Raw genomic sequence first — 18767 nt, forward strand, 5'->3', positions numbered from 1 at the left:
TTAAGCAACAGGCTTTAAAAAATGTTTTATTAAATTTAAAGGGGTGACATTGCTTAATAGGATCATATAGGTTTCAAGTATACACTTCTTGAAAGATCTGAGTGCCCACAAATAATGCTGCTGCATGTGTCATGTGCATACGTGTAAGAATTTTCCTGGAGTGTATACTGAGGAGTGGAAATGCTGGATATATACGTCTCCCATCTTCGTAGGTATTGCCAAATTGTTACACTAAGGTGATTGCATGATTCTATATGGTCTCCAAGAGAGCAGGAGAGTTCCCATTTTTCTACATCCATACTTGTAGCTTTTATTTTTTGTTATCTTTATTGTTCAAAGTATTACAGATGTTCCCCATTTACCCTCTCCACCCAGCTCCCACCTGTCCCCCTCCCCCAGGCCTTCACCACAGTATTGTCTGTTTCCATGGTTATGCATATCTACACTAATAAAAGAGAAACATGCAAATTGACCGTACTTCCGTGATGCCCACCAGCCAATCAGGAGTGGGTATGCAAATTAATCCAACAAAGCTTGTGGGTTAATTTGCATACGCAGACGCAGAGTGAAGACTGAAGACTGAAGACTGAAGACAACTGAAGACTGAATACTGAAGAGGCTTGGCTTCTCTGCTGCAACTGGAGCAGAGAAGCCTCAAGGCTTGGCTTCTCCACTGAGGCTGGAGCGAAGGCCTGGGACCTGGTACCACAGGAAAACTGGTGCCGGCAGCCAGGGGAAGGAAAGCCTATTGCACGAATCTTGGTGCAACGGGCCTATAGTATGCATATAAGTTCTTTGGTTAATCTCTTCCTGCCCTTCCCTCTGAGATTCCTCAGTCTGTTACATGCTTCCATGTCTCTGGATCTATTTTGTACATTAGACTGACTCCACATATAAGTGAGATCATGTGATACTTGTCTTTCTCTGACTGACTTATTTCGTTTAACATAATTTTTAGCAGTTTGCAGATGCAGGCAGCTTCAGCTTGGTGCTAGTCTTTCTTTAACATCTAACACTTGCTAACCACACTTTGTCACAAAGAGAAAAGGAAAAGCTTCAAGCAGAAGACTCTAAAGTTTCATGTTAACATTTTACTTTCTATGTGTTTATCATAGTTGCCTACTAGTCTTGGCAAGTGATATGATGGGTTTATGACATTTCCTTCTATGATAAATGAAATAAATGCACCAGATTAAAGCAAAATATCTGGTAGATGATAGTATAGGTTCTCTGAGAATTGAAATCATGGGGGGCAGGGGAAGGGGGCATCTGAATGACTGTTGACGAGGGAAATGCTAACTCATGACTAATCGCAGGAATGTCGTGGAGCTCCAAGACCAATGGCTCTGGCAGCTGGGTGACACGTCCCTGAAAATGGAAGCTTCTCAGAACAGAAAGAAACCTCAGGGGATCATGTAGTCTAACGCACTTGCTTCATGGGTGACGACATTGTGGTCCAGAGAGAGGAAATGCCTTGCCTGCAGTGGCACAGTGAGTCAGTGGCGAGTGGAGGCTGGCACTCAGGTTTTCCTGAATAAACTCGTGACTGGGTAGTGGCTGGATTGACAGGAAAGAGGAAGGCACCTTTCACGTGGCTAGGAGAACTATTTGTATCCCCGACTCTGTGCACCCAATGTTTGCTCTTTCATGTCCATCATCCCCACCTTGCACACTTGGGGATGGCTTCTCTCTCTCAGGTGCCTCAGAGGTGAGGTACTTAAGAGCACAAGTTCCTTTTTTTAAATTTTATTTTTCAACTAGTGGCCCAGTGCACAAAATTCGTGCACATTAAAAGGGGGACCCAGAGTCAAATCCCCACCCACCTACATGTGCCTCAAAATCGCGTGAGACCCAGACCCGGCTGCCCACCCCCCCCCCATTGGGCTAGATCCAGACCCGGCTAGTCCCACCCTTGTCAAGCCCTGCTGGGCAGGGGGCATAGCCTCAGGTCCCCTGGCCCGGCGCCAGGACGGGGGGCGTGGCCTGCGGTCCCCCAGATAGGGTGGGGGGCGTTCCTTGAAGTCCTCCGTCAAGCCCCACCAGGTGGGGGACACGGCCTGAGATCCCCTGTCAAGCCCCACTGGCAGGGAGGTGCAGCCTCAGGTTCCCCGTTCAGCCCCACTGGGTGGGGACGCAGCCTGAGGTCCCTTGGTGTGGGGCCGGGGTGGGGGCGTGGCCTGAAGTCCCCTGTTAAGCCCCACCTGGTAAGGGGCACGGCCTGAGGTCCCCCAGCCTGGTGCCAAGGCAGGAGGTGCAGCCTGAGGTCCCCCAGGCTGATGCCAGGGAAAGGGGCATGGCCTGAGGTTCCCTGTCAAGCCCTGCTGAGTGGGGGGTGCGGTCTGAGGTCGCCTGTCAAGCCCTGCCAGTTGGGGGGTGCAGCCTGAGGTCCCCTGTCAAGCCTCATGGGGGTGGGGGAAGGCGTAGCCTCAGGTCCCTACTGATTGCTCATTAAGGCTCCTTAAGGGAACTTGGCCTCAGCTGTGGGTGCAGCCATCTTTGTGATGGAGTGATGGTCAATTAGCATATTCCCTCTTTATTAGATAGGATTACAGTTTACATTCAATATTATTTTGTATTAGTTTCAGGTATACAGATAGTGATTAGATAATCATGTATTTTACAAAGTGATTCCCCCATATTTCCAGTACCCACCGGGCACCAGACATAGTTATTACAATATTATTCACTATATACCCTATGCTGTATTTTACATCCTTGTGACTATTTTGTAACTACCAATGTGTACTTCTTTTTTAAAAAGAATATATTTGTATTAATTTCAGAGAGGAAGGGAGAGGAGAGAGGGATAGAAACATCAATGATGAGAGAGAATCACTGATTGTCTGCCTCCTGCATGCCCCACACTGGGAATTGAGCCCCCAACCCAGGCATGTGCCCTTGACTGGACTCGAACCCAGGACTCTTCAGTCCACAGGCCGATGCTCTATTCACTGAGCCAAACCAGCTAGGGACAATTTGTACTTCTTAATCCTTCACCCTTTTCACCCAACCTCCCAACTCTCCTCCCCTCCGGCAACCATCAGTCCGTTCTCTGTTTTATATTAGTTGAAACAACTTCTAAACAAAAATAGTAAAGCAATTGCTAATGTGAAAAATCAGATTATGTAAATGTGAAAGGATATAGTTACAAGGTTCTTTATTGCAGCAGAATTTGTAATGACCAAAAGATCGAATGCAACCTACAAGACCAACAGTATAGACTGGGCTATTCCAAATAGTGGGATACTCTCAACAATAATATTTTTCAAGTATATTGTTGACATGGTATATTACTTTTAGAAATCAAACAAAAGTACTATATTTTCAATATGATCTCAGTTTGATGAAAAATATGTGTGGCAGGAGAATGTGTTGAGATATAAATTCATGATTTTGTGTATTGTTCACTTAAAAAAAAAGAAAAAAGAACACAGATTCCTTATCGCTCCCAGCAACCCTTGCCAACTCCTCCCCAGCCCGGCTGAGGGTTCTATGCCATGTACTCCATCTGTGAAAATTCTCTTTTGGCTCCTTCTTTCCTAACTCCTACATTTTAAGCTCCTCAAGTCTCCTTTTTCTCTCGGGTCTAATTGATGGGCATCACTGCCTTGTCCAAGAAACTGCAGGGCCTTCTCACTGCTGGAAATAGAAATCTCAGAAAAAGGGGACAGTGGTGAAAGTTTCCTCTTCCCCTGGAGCTGCAGTAAAGCAGACGCTGTTCAGCATTGCAAGGTGGTGCTGATAGAGTGGAGGACATTGGCGCACGTACCCATCTCGTTCTCCCATCATGAGAGAAGACCTGTGTCAAAATGCAAAGCTTCATCTGTGATTATAAAACTACTAGAGGCCCGGTGCAAGAATTCGTGCGCAGGTGGGGTCTCTTGGCCTGGCCAGCTATCAGGGTCAGCTGGCCAGGGGAGGGGGGAGGGGTGGGGTGAGGAGGGATCACGGGAGTTTGGCTGTGGGAGTGCACTGACCACCAGGGGGCAGCTCCTGCTTTGAGCATCTGCTTCCTGATGGTCAGTGCATGTCACAGCGACTGGTTGCTTAGGCTTTTATATAATAGATTATTTTTTTCTTTTTTGGTAGGTAGCAAGTTTATTAAACAGGAGAACTTATACACAAGGCTTTTCTTGGGTGGCTGAGTGACAAGTAGATTTCCACATCCTCCTGCCAGAATCTTAAAAGTTACAAAGAGGCCTTAACTGGGCTCAGTCATGCACACCATCCAGATGGTCAAAAAGCATTGCTTTCTCAAGGCTGTGTCCTTGAAAATGGCTCTGGCTCTGGGAACAGTGGGCAGAACATATATTCCAAGGGCAGGGGAAGTGGTGAAGAGCATTCAACTGCCCAGGTCCCGTTCAAGGGTCAACTATTGGTCGGATTCTCTTGATGACCTCTTCGAACAACGAGCTGTCAAAATCCTCCCCCTTTACTTTCTCAACTTGAAGTCATTCTTCCCCTAGTTTGTCTTTCTGTGCTCCCATCCATCACCTAAAATTGCTTTTGCCAATTTCACCAGTGACTTCCATGTTCACAAATTCTTGAAAGTGTTACTTGTACAAATGAGTCTTAAGATCCCAGCCTGCAAAAAAATTATTGATTTGCCCTGTGAATTTGCTCTTTAATGCTTAAAACGTATGCAATTTCAATGATCTTAATTGATAATTTGTTGCGCTAGGAGTAATATTTACATTGACATCTCCGTTTGCTTAAAAGCATAAATACTTTGTTAGGTGAGAATAAGAGCTGGATAATTTCCCCTTCTGCCTTTATGTGCGGGAAGCCACCCACTGCCCATACTATCATGAGAATGCATCAAGGAACGCAGAAGGCCGATGGACCTTGGGTGTTAGCAGGGCTAATACCAAACACATTGTTCTTTTGAGATAGCTGTGGCTTGAAGCATTTTCTTGACCTAATAACCCCAAAGTAAATGTTTACTGAACCTTACTAATTGTTACTGATCTTTATTGACCTTAGAGACCGTCTGTCTGCTACCTGTTTGCCATGCTTTACTGAGGGCAAGATGTGTATCTAGAATTGAATAAAAAGCAGACAAGGCCAGGTTTCAGTGTGCCTCTCCACCTGCCCACCCCACTCCCCATGCCTTCTAAATTCATATTTCTCGTATAGTATTTTCAATTGTGTGTCGGCCCCTCCTTCAGATCCTGAACTCCCACTGCAAAAGGTTGCGGCATTTGTGCACAAAGTTTATAATGTCATGATCTTGTTGACTGCTCATTCAAACCAGAGTTGAGAGTTCATCTCATTTAAAAGTCTGTATTAATTTCTAGTTGCTGTTTAGCTATACCCTTTTACAATATGTTTTAGTGGTTGCAAAAGGGATTATATACATCTTCCATTTCTCCTACTTGTTATAAAATATAGAAGCCTTGCAACTGTATAGTTCCAACCATCCTTTATGCTATAGGCATCATATGTATTATATATACACTAGAGGCCCAGTGCACGAAATGAGTGCACAGGCGGGGGTCCCCTCAGCCCAGCCTGCACCCTCTCCAATACAGGACCCCTTGGGGGATGTCCAACTGCCAGTTTAGGCTCGATCCTGGGGATGGGCCTAAACTGGCAATTGGATATCCCTCTCACAATCCTGGACCACTGGCTCCTAATTGCTCCCCTGCCTGCCGGCCTGGTCGCCCCCAACTGCCCCCGCCCGCCAGCCTAGTTGCCCCTCACTAAACCCCCACCAGCCTAATCACCCCCAACTGCTCCCCCTGCCAACCTGGTCACCCCCAACTGCACCCCCGCCAGCCCGGTTGCCCCTAACTGCCACCCCGCTGGCCTGGTCGCCTATTACTGCCCCCCCCCCTCCGCCAGCCTGGTCGCCCCCAACTGCCCCCCTCTGCTGGCTTAGTCGCCCCTAACTGCCCCCCTTCCAGCCTGGTCTCCCCACACAGCCTGCTGTTCAGTCATTTGGTCATCCCTCACTAACCCCCCTGCCAGCCTGGTTTTAGGTAGCCATCTTGTGAGGGCATGAGGGTTAATTTGTATATTACCTCTTTATTATATAGGATATATTTTAAAAGTCACAAGACAATGCTATAACTTTTGCTTTATTTTTTTATGTTTTTAAATAAGAGAAAAAACAACTTTTAAATATTTACCCAGAGATTACTATTTCTATTGCTCTTCAATCATCCCTGTAGATCTGAGTTTCTAACTGGTATTATTTACCTTCCACATAAAGAACTTACTTTAGCTTTATTTAAATCCTCACCCCAGGAGTGAGGATATTTTCTCCATTGATTTTTAGAGAGCGTGGAAGGGAGGGAAAAACACATCAATGTGAGAGAGACACATTGATTGGAAACCTGCAACCAAGGTACATGCCCTTGACTGGGGAATCAAACTCTCAACCCTTCAGTCCACGGGCTAACATTCTAGCATTGGGCCAAACCGACTAGGGCTACTTTATCAATTCTTGAAGTGCAGGTCTGATGCAACACATTCTTTTAGGTTTTTGTTTTGTTTTTTTACCTGAAAATATCTCTCTTTTCTGCATTTTTAAAGAATATTTTCACTGTGTTTGGAAATCTAGATGGACAATATCTTTTTCTCTAAGTTCTTCCAAGATATAGTAATACTGTCTCTGGCATTGATGGTTTCTAATGCTCTCCTGTATGTAATATGTTGCTTTGGTCTGTTTTTCAGCAGTTTGACTCTGATATGCCTAGGTGTAATTTCATTGCATTTATCCTGCATGGCGTTTACTAAGCTTCACAGAATTTCTGGGCTATATTTTATTTTCATAATTATTATTTGCCTTTATAACAGGAAGTTTTATTGTTAATTAAACTATTAACTTACCTTAATAGTTTCAGAAAGAGGAACAGATCAGCTCAGTCCAACATGATTGGCCGTTGGCAAAATCTAGTAAAGCTAAGAATTTAATTTGAATGCTTTTAATACTTAGCCATCTAACACTTCAAATATAGTCCAGAATAAAATGCATCGTCCCCCTCCCTTTCACTTTAATACCCCACGTACCTCACTTCAATATAGAAATATCATCATTAAATATGATTCCTAGAGGAGCGAGTTCTCTGGAGAGTGTAGCCATAAGGACAGTGCACAAAAAGAAAAACTCAAAATAAAACTCTGTATAACTTACCAGTCTAAGGAAACAAAAACCTTCCAATATATTAAGAAATCAATCCAGTTACATAGGTCTATGAGAAGAGGTTCTGGTATAGTAACTGAAAATGGCTGGCTATTTACAAGATACACAAGCAGGTACAGTGCACCTAGCCCAGCACTGGCCCCCAGAAGCCAAACATGTTCTCTCCACTGTAGGTCTCTTTTTCCTGTTTCTTTATAGTCAAGTAATTTTGAATATATGCTGCACATCATGAATGATAGATTGTAAACACTCTGGATCATCTATATGTATAAAAAGCCAGCGACCGTAATGCCATAACGACCAGAATGACCAGTTGCTATGACGCCCACTGTGGCCAACCTCCTGCAGCCCCTCCCCCTGGCAGGCCCCACCCCCGTTGGGCCCCCACCACCCCAATTAGCCCACAGCCCCTCCTCCCAGCTGGTCCCACCCCTGATTGCCACTCTTTATCCCAATAGGGGGCAGCGCTGGCTGGCCAACCACCTGCAGCCCCTCCCTCCAGCTGGTCCAACCCCCAGTGGGCTCCCACCACCCTGATAGGCCCATGGCCCCTCCCACCAGCCAGCTCCACCCCCAATTGCCCCACACACACACCAATTGGGGGTGGGGCTGGCCAGCCAACCTCCCACAGCCCCTCCCCCAGTTGCTGACCCCTGATCAATCCTCTTACCCCATTCAGGGGTGGGGCTGGTTGGTCTACCACCCACAGCCCCTCCCGATGGCCAGCCCCGCCCCCATTCAGCCCCCCAACCCCAATCTGGGGCAGGGCTGCCAACCAACCTCCCATTGTCTCCTCCCGACAGGCCTGGCCCGATTGGGGCCTGGCCGGCTTGACCCCACCTGTGCACGAATTTGTGCACTGGGCCTCTAGTGTTATAATAGGAACAGTGTTAATTTTTTCGTTATTTTAGCAGGTTCATAACTTGGCTGTCATCAAATGCAAAGTCTCCCATCCACTCTGCACCCCCATAGTAGGTTGCACTCAATTCTCAGTTCAGTTCCTTTAGCCTTAGCTGAGCTACTTGGGGGTCAACTAAATATTTGGGCAGTTTATACATAGAATTTGAAGCAACTTCTCTGTGTCTCTCTCCTTTCTCAAATTTCAACCCCCACTTTCCGGCAGGTATTGTTACCTCAAATTCTGTCCTCTGGTCATTTAGGGCAGTAACACTTTGTATGTTTCAGCAGTTTTATCTGTCTGGCACAACAGTGATTGTGACCTGTCTTCATGTCACCAGACAAACAATGGGTCCGTGCTGCCTGTCATTACTCGAGCCAAATAAGCAGAGATAGGGTTGAATCGTATATGAGCATTTATTCCAATACTACCGGCAGTATAGGGGAGCAGCAGGTCATCCACGGAAATCTGCTCTGCACCCCACCATAAGCCAGTTGCTTATATAGCAAAAGCACAAGGAAAAGTAAGCAAAAGGGCAGTTTGCACATATGCAAAAGGACTAGGGGGTCTTCAAAGGGCTTAGTGATATGCAAGGGCTGGGGTTACATGGGGAAACAGCCAAGGGAGTGCCAGACGGGAAGTTAACAGGTAAGCAGGCTGGAGGTCTGCAAAGGCCTGCAGGTGTGCAAAAGGGTGAGGGTCTTCAAAGGGCTGGGATTCTGGCTTCTGCAGCACAGGTGTTAATCTTTCCGAGATAACAGGCAGCTCCAAATGGGGAGGAAGGGCTGCATCTCCAGGTCAGCTCCAGCCAGGGTGGAATGTGCCTTCTTTAATCAGAATAAAACAATCATGATTAACAGAGTGTGATTAATGTTTCTTACAATACTAGCTGGTACCCCAAATTCTATTGCTGCCCCCTTTCATTCAGACTAAACTTGTGAGCTGAGAATTCACCAGTGATAGTCTTGTCTTCCACAAGTTGACTCCCTTCTAGTATCTGCCATCTCTGGTCACTCTCCAGTACCTCCAGGTAGTTATTTTTTATATTTTTCTCCAGAAGTTTATAGTTCTTATCTGTGGTAGAGTTGGTCAGATAGGAGTCACTCAACCATACTGGAAATGGCAATCTTTACTTGTCTCATTTAAATGAGCAAATGCAAATGGCCTCATCTAAGAGATGGTAAAGCTGAGGCCAGGAGAGGAAACCAGGTCATGGTTATGTTTCAGAATGGGCAGTGAGAGCAGTCAGCTACAAAAATAAGTTAAGTTGGGGATTTTTAGAGTAAAATCCTGAAAGAGACCTATTCCTGTGCAAAGCCTTTCTTTTGTGCATTACTAAACTGGGGATAATATTAGTATACTAGAGGCCCAGTGCACAAAATTTGTGCACAGGGTGGGGGGTCCCTCCACCTGGCCTGCACCATCTCCAATCAGGGACCCTTTGGACATCCCTCTCGCAATCCGGACCACTGGCTCCTAACTGCTCACCTGCCTGCCTGCCTGATCGCCCCTAACCACTCTGCCTGCTTGCCTGATCACCCCTAACCACTCTGCCTGCCTGCCTGATGCTCCTAACTATTCCCCTGCCAGCCTGATCCCCCTAACTTCTCTCCCCTGCCAGCCTGATCCCCCTAACTGCTCGCCCCTGCCGGCCTGATTGCCCCTAACCACCCTGGGAAGCTCCACGCTAACAGCCCTCGTCCCGTGAGGCTCCCCAGCCTCTGCAGCCCCGCCACGCCACGCCTTGAGAGCCGGACCAGTCCTTTGGTCATTTGGGCCCACAGCTCCCTCCTCCCGATGCCGTGCCGCAGATGACCGGGGGCCCTCAGCTCCCGCTCCCTCAGCTCCCTAGCCTGCTGTTTGGGCATCCATCCAGTCATTTTGGTCATGACGGCACCTGGCTTTTTATATATTAGGATAATGTTCGTTACATGCTTACTAGGTCTAATGCTAAGCCCCTTAAATGCATTCACTATCTCTTTTAATCCTGAAGAAAACTAGATGAGATCGGATTACTTTTCATATATTTTGCAGAGGAGGAAACTGAAGTTTAGGTGAAGTTAAACCCAAGATGACACAGAATTGTTTGCATGATTAATCAATAATAATAATAATAATAATGGCAATAAAAAATAAAATAATGGCTCATATTTATTGAACTATTATCATACTAGAGGCCCAGTGCACAAAATATGTGCATGCGGGGGAGGAGGGTCCCTCAGCCTGGCCTGCACCCTCTAGCAATCCGGGACCACTGGCTCCTAACCGCTCGCCTGCCTGCCTAACCGCCCCTAACCACTCTGCCTGCCTGCCTGACCGCCCCTAACCACTCTGCCTGCCTGCCTCATCACCCCTAACCGTCTCTGCCTCGGCTCCTGCCGCTGCAGCTTCATCCGGAAGGATGTCCGTAAGGTCGTTCGGCTGTCCGGTCTAATTAGCATATTACACTTTTATTATTACAGATTGTAGATAATGTGAGGTGTTCTATAAACATTGGAGGTAAGTACTATTATTATCACTTTACCTTTTCAGGTGGAAGAATAGAGGCTGGAAGAATGGAGGCTGAATAACTTGCTCAAGGGCACGTGACTAGCAAACAGTGGACCTAGGATTTGAACTCAGGCTCCAAACCCAATTGCTTAAACTTTATGCCCCAATTGCCTTCCTGTAATGATAAAACATCTGAAAAGGCCTTTCACCTTCCAGAGGTCCTGGAAGAGTCAGGCTCCCTTTCTTTCAGTAAATACCAGATCGAATGGAATCCACAGGCTGTGGGCTTCTCGGCACATGCACACTGGTGGTACCTGCAAATGCCAGTGGGGTCTGAATCCACCCACGAACCCATTTCCAACCATTCACCAGGAACCCCAGCCTACAATGCAAATGAGGAACTCTTCCTAAGCAGGAATAAATTGCAATAAATTGCAGAGGTTCCCTCATCCTGTTTTTCACTTCATGTTTTGGATGCTGCAGGCTGGGTGAGCAGAAATCCCAGGCTCTGGCTCCGGGCAGCTGCCCTCCTCCGAGTGCTGCCATGAACCACTTCCAGACCATCCTGACTCAGGTCCGGATGCTGCTCTCCAGCCATCAGCCAAGCCAGGTGCAGGCCCTCCTGGACAACCTGCTGGAGGAGCGGCTTCTCTCCAGGGAGTACCACTGTGCCCTGCTCCAGGAGCCTGACGGTGAGGCTCTGGCCAGGAAGATCTCGTTGACCCTGCTGCAGAAAGGAGACCCCGGATTGGCCCTCTTGGGATGGGCCTGGAGTGGGCTGCAGGGCCCAGTGGCTGAGAGGGACCCCGGCTACAAGGAGCATGGTGGTAAGTGACATCCCCTTTGCTCCAGGAGCAATGACTGGCCCTCAGCACCTCAAGGATTTCCCTTCCTCTCTGAAAGGGAAGTCAATGCGATCATTCCTGTTCCAAGATGGGAAGGCAGACTTACACAGGAATCAGACCTGGTGGAGCTGGCAGGAGCCGCAAGGGCTTGGAGAACTCAATCTATGATGATGGGTGTGCTGGAGGCATACAGCGCGCCTCCCACTCTGCTAAAGAGGAAATCCTCTGCCCTGGCTGGTGTGGTTCGAGTGTCGGCCTTCACACTGAAGGGTTGCAGGTTCGATCCCTGGCCTTGAAGGGGCACGTGCGGGAAGCATCCGATCCATGTGTCTCTCTACATGGATATATCCCTCCCTTTCTCCCTCCCTTCCTCCCTTCCATTCTCTCTAAAAATATCAATGGAAATATCCTCTGGTGAAGATTAGCAACAACAACAAAATCATCCTGGAGGCATGCAGCCAAATGCCCACTTGGTTTACTCTCTGAGCTGCCTTGATGTGTCAGGCACTGTAGGGGGCACTTGGGAGCCACAGATAGACAGATCCGGGCTTGCATGCAAGGGGCTCACAGTCCAGTGGGGAAGACAGATGCAGGCACAATCAGTGTGGTTCAGTGATGGAGAAATGAGGTGCCACAGACAGGCGGGACCAAAGGGCTGGAGAGCAGAGGATGCTGTGTGTGCATATGTATACATGCACACATGTGAGTATGCTTGTGCAATTATGTGTGCATGTGTATGGGCATATATGTACATGTACATGCATTTCTAAGTATGTGCATGGGTGTCACAGATAGAGACAGAAACCAAAGGACAGAGAGAGAGAGAGAGAAAGGAAGGGAGAGACAGAATAGAAAGAGACAGAGACAGAGAGAGATGGAGAGGAGGGAGGGAGGAAGGAAGGGAGAAAGAGGAAAAGGGAGAAAGTGGGTGGGGGAGAAAGAGCAGTAGAAAGAGGGTGAGGGAGAAAGAGTGAGAGCGAAAGAGAGACAGGCAATAGGAAGTAGATCAGAGGGAGAGAGTGTCTTATTTTTAAAGAGCATTGACACTTGATGCATCTTAAATCAGACAAAACAAGTCCACACCATACCGGGTCACTCACAGCCTTGGCTCCTCAAACACCTTAGGTCTTCCTCCCCCAGAGTTACAAAGAGGTTCTCTTTGTTGCAAACAACCTTCTTCCCAAAGACATGTGTTTGTCCTATCTCCTCTGTGCAAATCTGTGCCTTTCCAATTTTATGACTTGGCGCCATAAATTCCTAGTCCTTCTTGGTCCCTTTATGGCTTCAGAGTAACTTGGAAACTTGGGATAATAGCAGTGATTCACTTTGCGGGAGTATGTACTGTGCACCAGGTACAGCCTAGCCCAGTGGTCGGCAAACTGCGGCTCGTGAGCCACATGCGGCTTTTTGGCCCCTTAAGTGTGGCTCTTCCACAAAATACCTCGTGCGGGCGCGCACGTACAGTGCGATTGAAACTTCGTGGTCCATGTGCAGAAGTCGGTTTTCGGCTCTCAAAAGAAATTTCAGTCGTTGTACTGTTGATATTTGGCTCTGTTGACTAATGAGTTTGCCGACCACTGGCCAAGCCCATTCAAGCATCTCTTTAGATGGTTCTCACATCCATCCTAAGCCCTTTGCTGATCTCCAGCCTTATTTTACACTTAAAGAAGAAAGCAGACACTGCTCAGAGGTGACACAACTCTGGGTCCCCAGGTAGGAAGTGGTGGAGGCAGAGTTTGAAGACAGATAAGCTTTTATCCTCAACCTGGCCTTGAGGGGAATAAGACTTTTGATGGTCTTGCCTTTAGGCATCAGGGTGGTATAGTAATTTCTCCAACTCTTCTGCCAAGACATAAGTCTACATGGGTTTGGCTCTCGGTGGTTAAATTCTCACCCAGGTGGTTTCCTGGACACATCTTTTACATCTGAATGATCTCCCTGACTTCTTACCTGAGTGCCCTCACCCACTTGGTGGTCTGGGAGGAGAGCACTGGGCAGTGCAGAGGCCAACCTTGGGGGAAGTCAAAGCCTTCCTCTCTTCTAGACAAGCCTCCCGACCCCTGAAAACTGCATGTTCCTTCAGACACCTCCGCTCCTCCCTCCTCCTCCCTCTGGTTCCTGTTATTAACTGTGTTTCCTCCCTGGGGATGTAAAATATTTATTTCCGACCCCACATGACTCTAGAAAGAGAACTGAGCTCAGGGTCCCATGGTCTTCAGGAGGCTGGGAGACAGAGAATGGCAAATCTCTTTTCTGCTCTTTCTGTTGTCAACATAAGAAACATTCAAACCTGCAAAGAATTTTTATGAGTTTGAGCCAAACTGTTGACAATTGCCAGGAAGCAAAATCTCAATGTAGTGAGATAATGCTCTGGGAGAATGGCGGTTTTTCACCTATTTTTATAAATTACCATCAAAGGAGGAGATATAAGTGGGTTGCATGAAGTCCATTGGTGACAGATTAGGGGGGTGGGAGAAAGCAAAGGGGGAAAGGCAGGGACCCTCTGGGATTGGATAAAAAGTAAAGTGATAGACACATGCTTCTTTTATGGAGGTGGGTACAGGATAGTTAACAGTCAACAATTAATAGGATAACAATAACAATGAGGGAATTTGTAATCTCTGCCCTCGTGCATTGGTTGTGTCCTGAGGGTTCCAGAAAAAGAGAAGTTACAAGTTACCCTGATATTGCAAAAACACAATAGGCTCAGTCAAGATCAAAGTTGATCTTTTGCAGGGAAGATACAGGACTAGGACATACCTACCCACTATAAACTGCCTTTTAATTTTAAAAAATTTAATTTCAGACCATCCTTTGTGGTTACTTTAGGTCTGAGTTTGCAAGACTGCCACGCAGGCTTTCCCTGAGCTGGTCAGGTTAGCATGTGGCCCCTTTTCGTCCACACTGTCCCCAGGCCAGCTGTCCTCAGGACTGGAGGCTTGACCCAGGCCTAGGCAGGTGTGTGGCTGTGATGCACGGGAGAGGGAGCAGCCTTCAGGGGGGTGAAGAATGGGAAAGAGTGTGATTTATAAATTAATTGCACTCATTGTAGTTTCACTGAGGGTTCAGAAAAGGAAATCATCATGTGAAGTTTTGTAACTCTCTCCACAACCCCATAACGATCTTCACCCTCCACTGCTCTAAACCCGGCACTGGCCCCGATGTCACTCAGAGGAGAAGCTAAATCGGGACAGTGGCCCGCCTACAAGACCCTTCTGGTTCCCATCACCTCTCTGCTCTCATCCCCTACTTGTGCTTGCTCATACTCCAGCCATGCTGGCCCCGGGCTGTTCCTGGGACAGGCCTGGCACCTGCAGTTCCCTCCACCTGTACACTCTACTCCGATATCCTCTTGGCCAACCACCTCACATCCTTCAGCTCTTTGCTCAGATGTCACCTTCTCAACCAGGCCTTCGCTGACCATCTCATCTAGAATTGCAACTGCCCCTCTACACTCTGAGCCCCTCCCTAGACTGACAGTTCACCTTCTATATATTTTACTTTTCTGTGCTTGTTGTTTACTGTCTGGTTCTTCCACTGGAAAATAAGTTCCACGTGGTCAGGGATCTATGTTTTGATCATAGATGCATCCCAATTGCCTGGTATGGGTGGGTGGGTAGGGTGGTGGTGGATGGAGAGATGGGTGGATGGGTGGGTAGATGAGTGGGTGGATGAAGGGATGAGTGGGTGAGTGGGTAGGTGGATGGGTGATAAATAGGTAGATGGATGGGTGGATGAGTAATGGATGGGTGGGTGGGTGGGTGGGTGGGGAATGGATGGGTAGATAGGTGGATGGGTGGGTGGGTGGGTGGGTGGATGGGTAGATAGGTGGGTGGGTGGAAAGTTCACGTATGGCCATCATTCTCACTTTACAAATGAGTAAACTGAGGCACAAAGAGCTTAAGCAATTTGCCTCAGGTCATGGCTTGCAGAGGGAAGCTATTGGATCTCTCAAGTCCAGACCTATGGCTGCACTTTCTGCTTGGCTGCCTCTTTTGAACCCCCAAAGGAATACCGTAAAAGTGCCAAAAACCGGTTAGCCAGCTTCAAAATGAAACTAGCCTGATGATTCAGAAGGCACTTCCGACGCTGCGGCAGTTGTGCAGAAAGCCCACTTCTGGGCGTGTGGCCTTGGGAGTCTGACTCTGCTACACAAAGCAGCACGTGTGCATCCAGCCCCAGGCAGGCTCAGGGAGGCCCAGGAGCCAAGGTCCTTGTCCTGACAGAATGCAGCAGCTTCACTGGGGAATCAGAGCACACGCTCAGGCATTCTTTGGTTGACAGTGGGCGACAAGCCCTGGAGGGGCAATCCAGGGCCAGAAAAGAGAGACTTAGGAAGGCAGTGGTGGGAAAACCAGGCTGGAAGCTGGACTGCTCTGGGTCTGAGGCTCAGTTCAGCTACTTACAACTGTGTGATCTTGGCCGTGTCATTAAACCACTATGACCCTCAGTTTCTTCATCTCTAAAACGGGAGTGATGATATAAACCTCCCAGGGCTATGGTGGGGCTTAAATGAAATGGCAGCTGGGAAACTTTTCAAGGTAGCGCTTGGCTTTAGACAAATAATTCTAGGGGCGCTTACCAGTAAGGAGAACTGGACACGGAAGTAATAAACCAGCAGTTTGAGGAGCTGAAAAAACAATTGTGTCTGCAGTCTCATTGGGAGCCTCAGATAATATCTAGACACTCATTTCATACAAAAGCACATTGCTGAGTGCTTGGGTGCTGTGGACATCGGAGCCATGAGTCAGTGTGGCCCCTGCCCTCAGATTGGCACATTGGTTAATTGGGCTGTGCCCTCAGGGCCTGAGTGCCAGTTATGACTCCCTGAATCCAAGAGGTATGACTGAGAGCACTTGCTGGGACCCCTCTGGGCCTCAGTTTCCCCATCTAAAAAGTGGAGGTAATAACAGTACCCAGAGTGGGGTGCTGAGGATTCAGTGACCTCATCTAACGTAAGGCACATGCATTTCTGGCAAGAGGAAAGTTGGTTCTATTCATCAGCCTTTGGGGGAAGTGCAGACCGGAGGTGGAACAGAAAGGTAACTGTGGGTGAAGGCAAATGCCCCTGCCCCTGGGTGTGTGAACAGAGTGAGGGGCATCCGGGCACTTTTCCAAGAGGCTGTAGGACACCCCTCGCCCCCACTGATTTTATATATTATTGTTTTCTTTGTCTTTCCTTTGTGTTTCGTTGCTCTCTGTTTTCATGAGAACTCTGTTCTAGGAACCGGAGAACAAAGCCCCCGGAGGATGCTGCCTGATTTGTTGGAAAGGGAGGGACAGCCCAGGCTGCCGAGCCCTTCCTCCAGCTTCCTTCCCCATTTGGCCCTCGGATGAGAGCCCCAGGGCTGGGGCTACAGAGGAGAGGAGCTGTGCCTCCCCGCCCGCCTCCCTCCTCTCCCTGAACCTGGTCCTGCTCCGACGGGGAGCCCCCCTGGCCTCCTGGAAGGAGACAAGTTGGCCAACGACTATTGTGACTATTGTCCTTTCACCTTGGGCGGCTTCTCAGCCAGTCAGACCCACTTCACCTTCACCCGCAGGAACCACAGAAGGAGAATCACCTGCACCAGGAAGTTGGCACTTCCCTATGGGTTTTCCCCAGGCTGACCAGTCGCCTATTCCATACTCACTCGGCTTGGCTCCATGCCTGATGCCTAACCCAACCACAGACGGTTTCTATTCTCTGTTGTTGTTACCTTGAGCAGCACGCCTGTGTGTTTACTTACTGTTTATTGGTCTCTCCAGCCACCTACTTGCCTGCCTTCTAACTTACTTGGTTTACCTACCCACCAACTATCTACTTATATCTATGTATCAATTTATCAATCCTTCTACTTATCTAGTTGCCTATATACTTATGTATCAACTTACCTGCCTTCTACCAACTAATCCATTTGCATAATACCTACTAATAGGCTTATGTTCTCATATACCTCCTTATCTGCCTAATTTGCATACAGTTTTATTATCTCTATTACAAGCATGTCAAACTCAAAGCGAACACCGGCCAAATAAACAAGGTTTGAGTTTACGTTGGCCGCAAAAAAAAACAAAAGCTTCAATTTTCATAGAAACATAGGTTTATTTCAATAGAGACATGCTGAATAAAAAGGGCTGAAATACATGAGTAATCATTAACATAAAATAATAGAACATTTTAATAAAAATTAATATTTTTTCTTGAACATTAACTTACCAGACACTGAATAACGGCACAAATTAATATGCGTAACGCAAATAAACCTATTTTTCTTGTTCTCCGAAAGTGAAATATTTCCTGTTGCACACACCAAACAAGTCGGTCCAAGACTAATGACGTGGCAATTGGCTGCTAAAATATTCGCTGCTAGTTTTAGTGGAGAGAAATGGTGCGCCTGCACGTAAGGCGTGTAAGGGAAATGAATGCAACACGATGATAGTAACCAGTCATTAGCGAACATTGTAGTTCGTTATTAATAATTACCGTACTTTCCGGCATATAAGACGACTGGGCGTATAAGATTTTCCTGGGTTAAAAAGTCATTTTATATGCCGGAAAATACAGTATATTGGACTATATTGATGGGATTAGATATAATGGATTAGATATATTGGACTACCGTATTTTCTGGCATATAAGATGACTTTTTAACCCAGGAAAATCTTATACGCCCAGTCGTCTTATACGCCGGAAAATATGGTATGTATAATGGGATATTGTAAAAATTAAGTTATGAAATTTTTATTAAAATGTTTCTTGCATACCGTTATATTGGCTGGGCTGCAAAAATATTCTTTGTGGGCCACATGTGGCCCACGGGCCATGCGTTTGACATGCTTGATCTAGTACCTAGCCCTCTATTCACTGAACTCTTTCCTTCCTTTCCCACCTTCTTCCTTTCCTCCTCCTTACTCATTTACTTAGCACTATTACCAGCGAGATGATGAGACCTTGGTTCTTGTCTTGAAGGAAAGATTTCAGTCAAGAGACAAAGTGCAGCAAAGCAAGCAAGAATTTATTGGCTGCAGAAAAAACACACTCAGGACAGTGAAACAAGGAAGGGCATAGAAGAAGCAACAGGAGAGCCTCGGCTGGGCTGCTTTGGGAAGTCAGAAAAAAGGGGGCCTTGGAGACAGGTTCAGGGGGTTAGCCTGGGACGAGCTGCTGCTGCCCAGTGCTCCCCTGGTTGCAAGTCTCCTGGGTCCCTTAGCGTTGGGGAGATGCGTGCCTGTGGGGAAGGAGAGGTCTCTTTGTCATGCTAGATCCTGACTTAAGATAGAGACATTCAGATGCCCAGGGCAAGGCTGGCTTCAGTAGCAGTGAGAGGGCCCCTAAACAGGAGGGAATGGAGCCCTGGGCTCAAGAGAATGGTCATCACCTCTGGGGGAGTTTTGAAGAGGAACATCA

The 18767-nt window shown here is 47.4% G+C and overlaps 1 protein-coding gene across 1 annotated transcript in view; it reads left to right on the plus strand.

Moving 5' to 3' along the window:
- Positions 1-11079: 11079 nt before the first annotated feature.
- The window catches only part of CIITA (class II major histocompatibility complex transactivator), a gene marked incomplete at both ends in the record, with an annotated part of 48210 nt that continues 40522 nt past the window's right edge, over positions 11080-18767 (plus strand). Inside the window, one exon of the mRNA XM_079759592.1 lies at positions 11080-11366. Within this exon, the coding sequence (XP_079615718.1) occupies positions 11080-11366 (287 nt within the window). The remainder of the gene's footprint in view (positions 11367-18767) is intronic.

This window comes from Cnephaeus nilssonii (assembly GCF_951640355.1).
Source record: "Cnephaeus nilssonii genome assembly, chromosome: 2".
Classification (NCBI taxonomy): Eukaryota; Metazoa; Chordata; class Mammalia; order Chiroptera; family Vespertilionidae; genus Cnephaeus; species Cnephaeus nilssonii.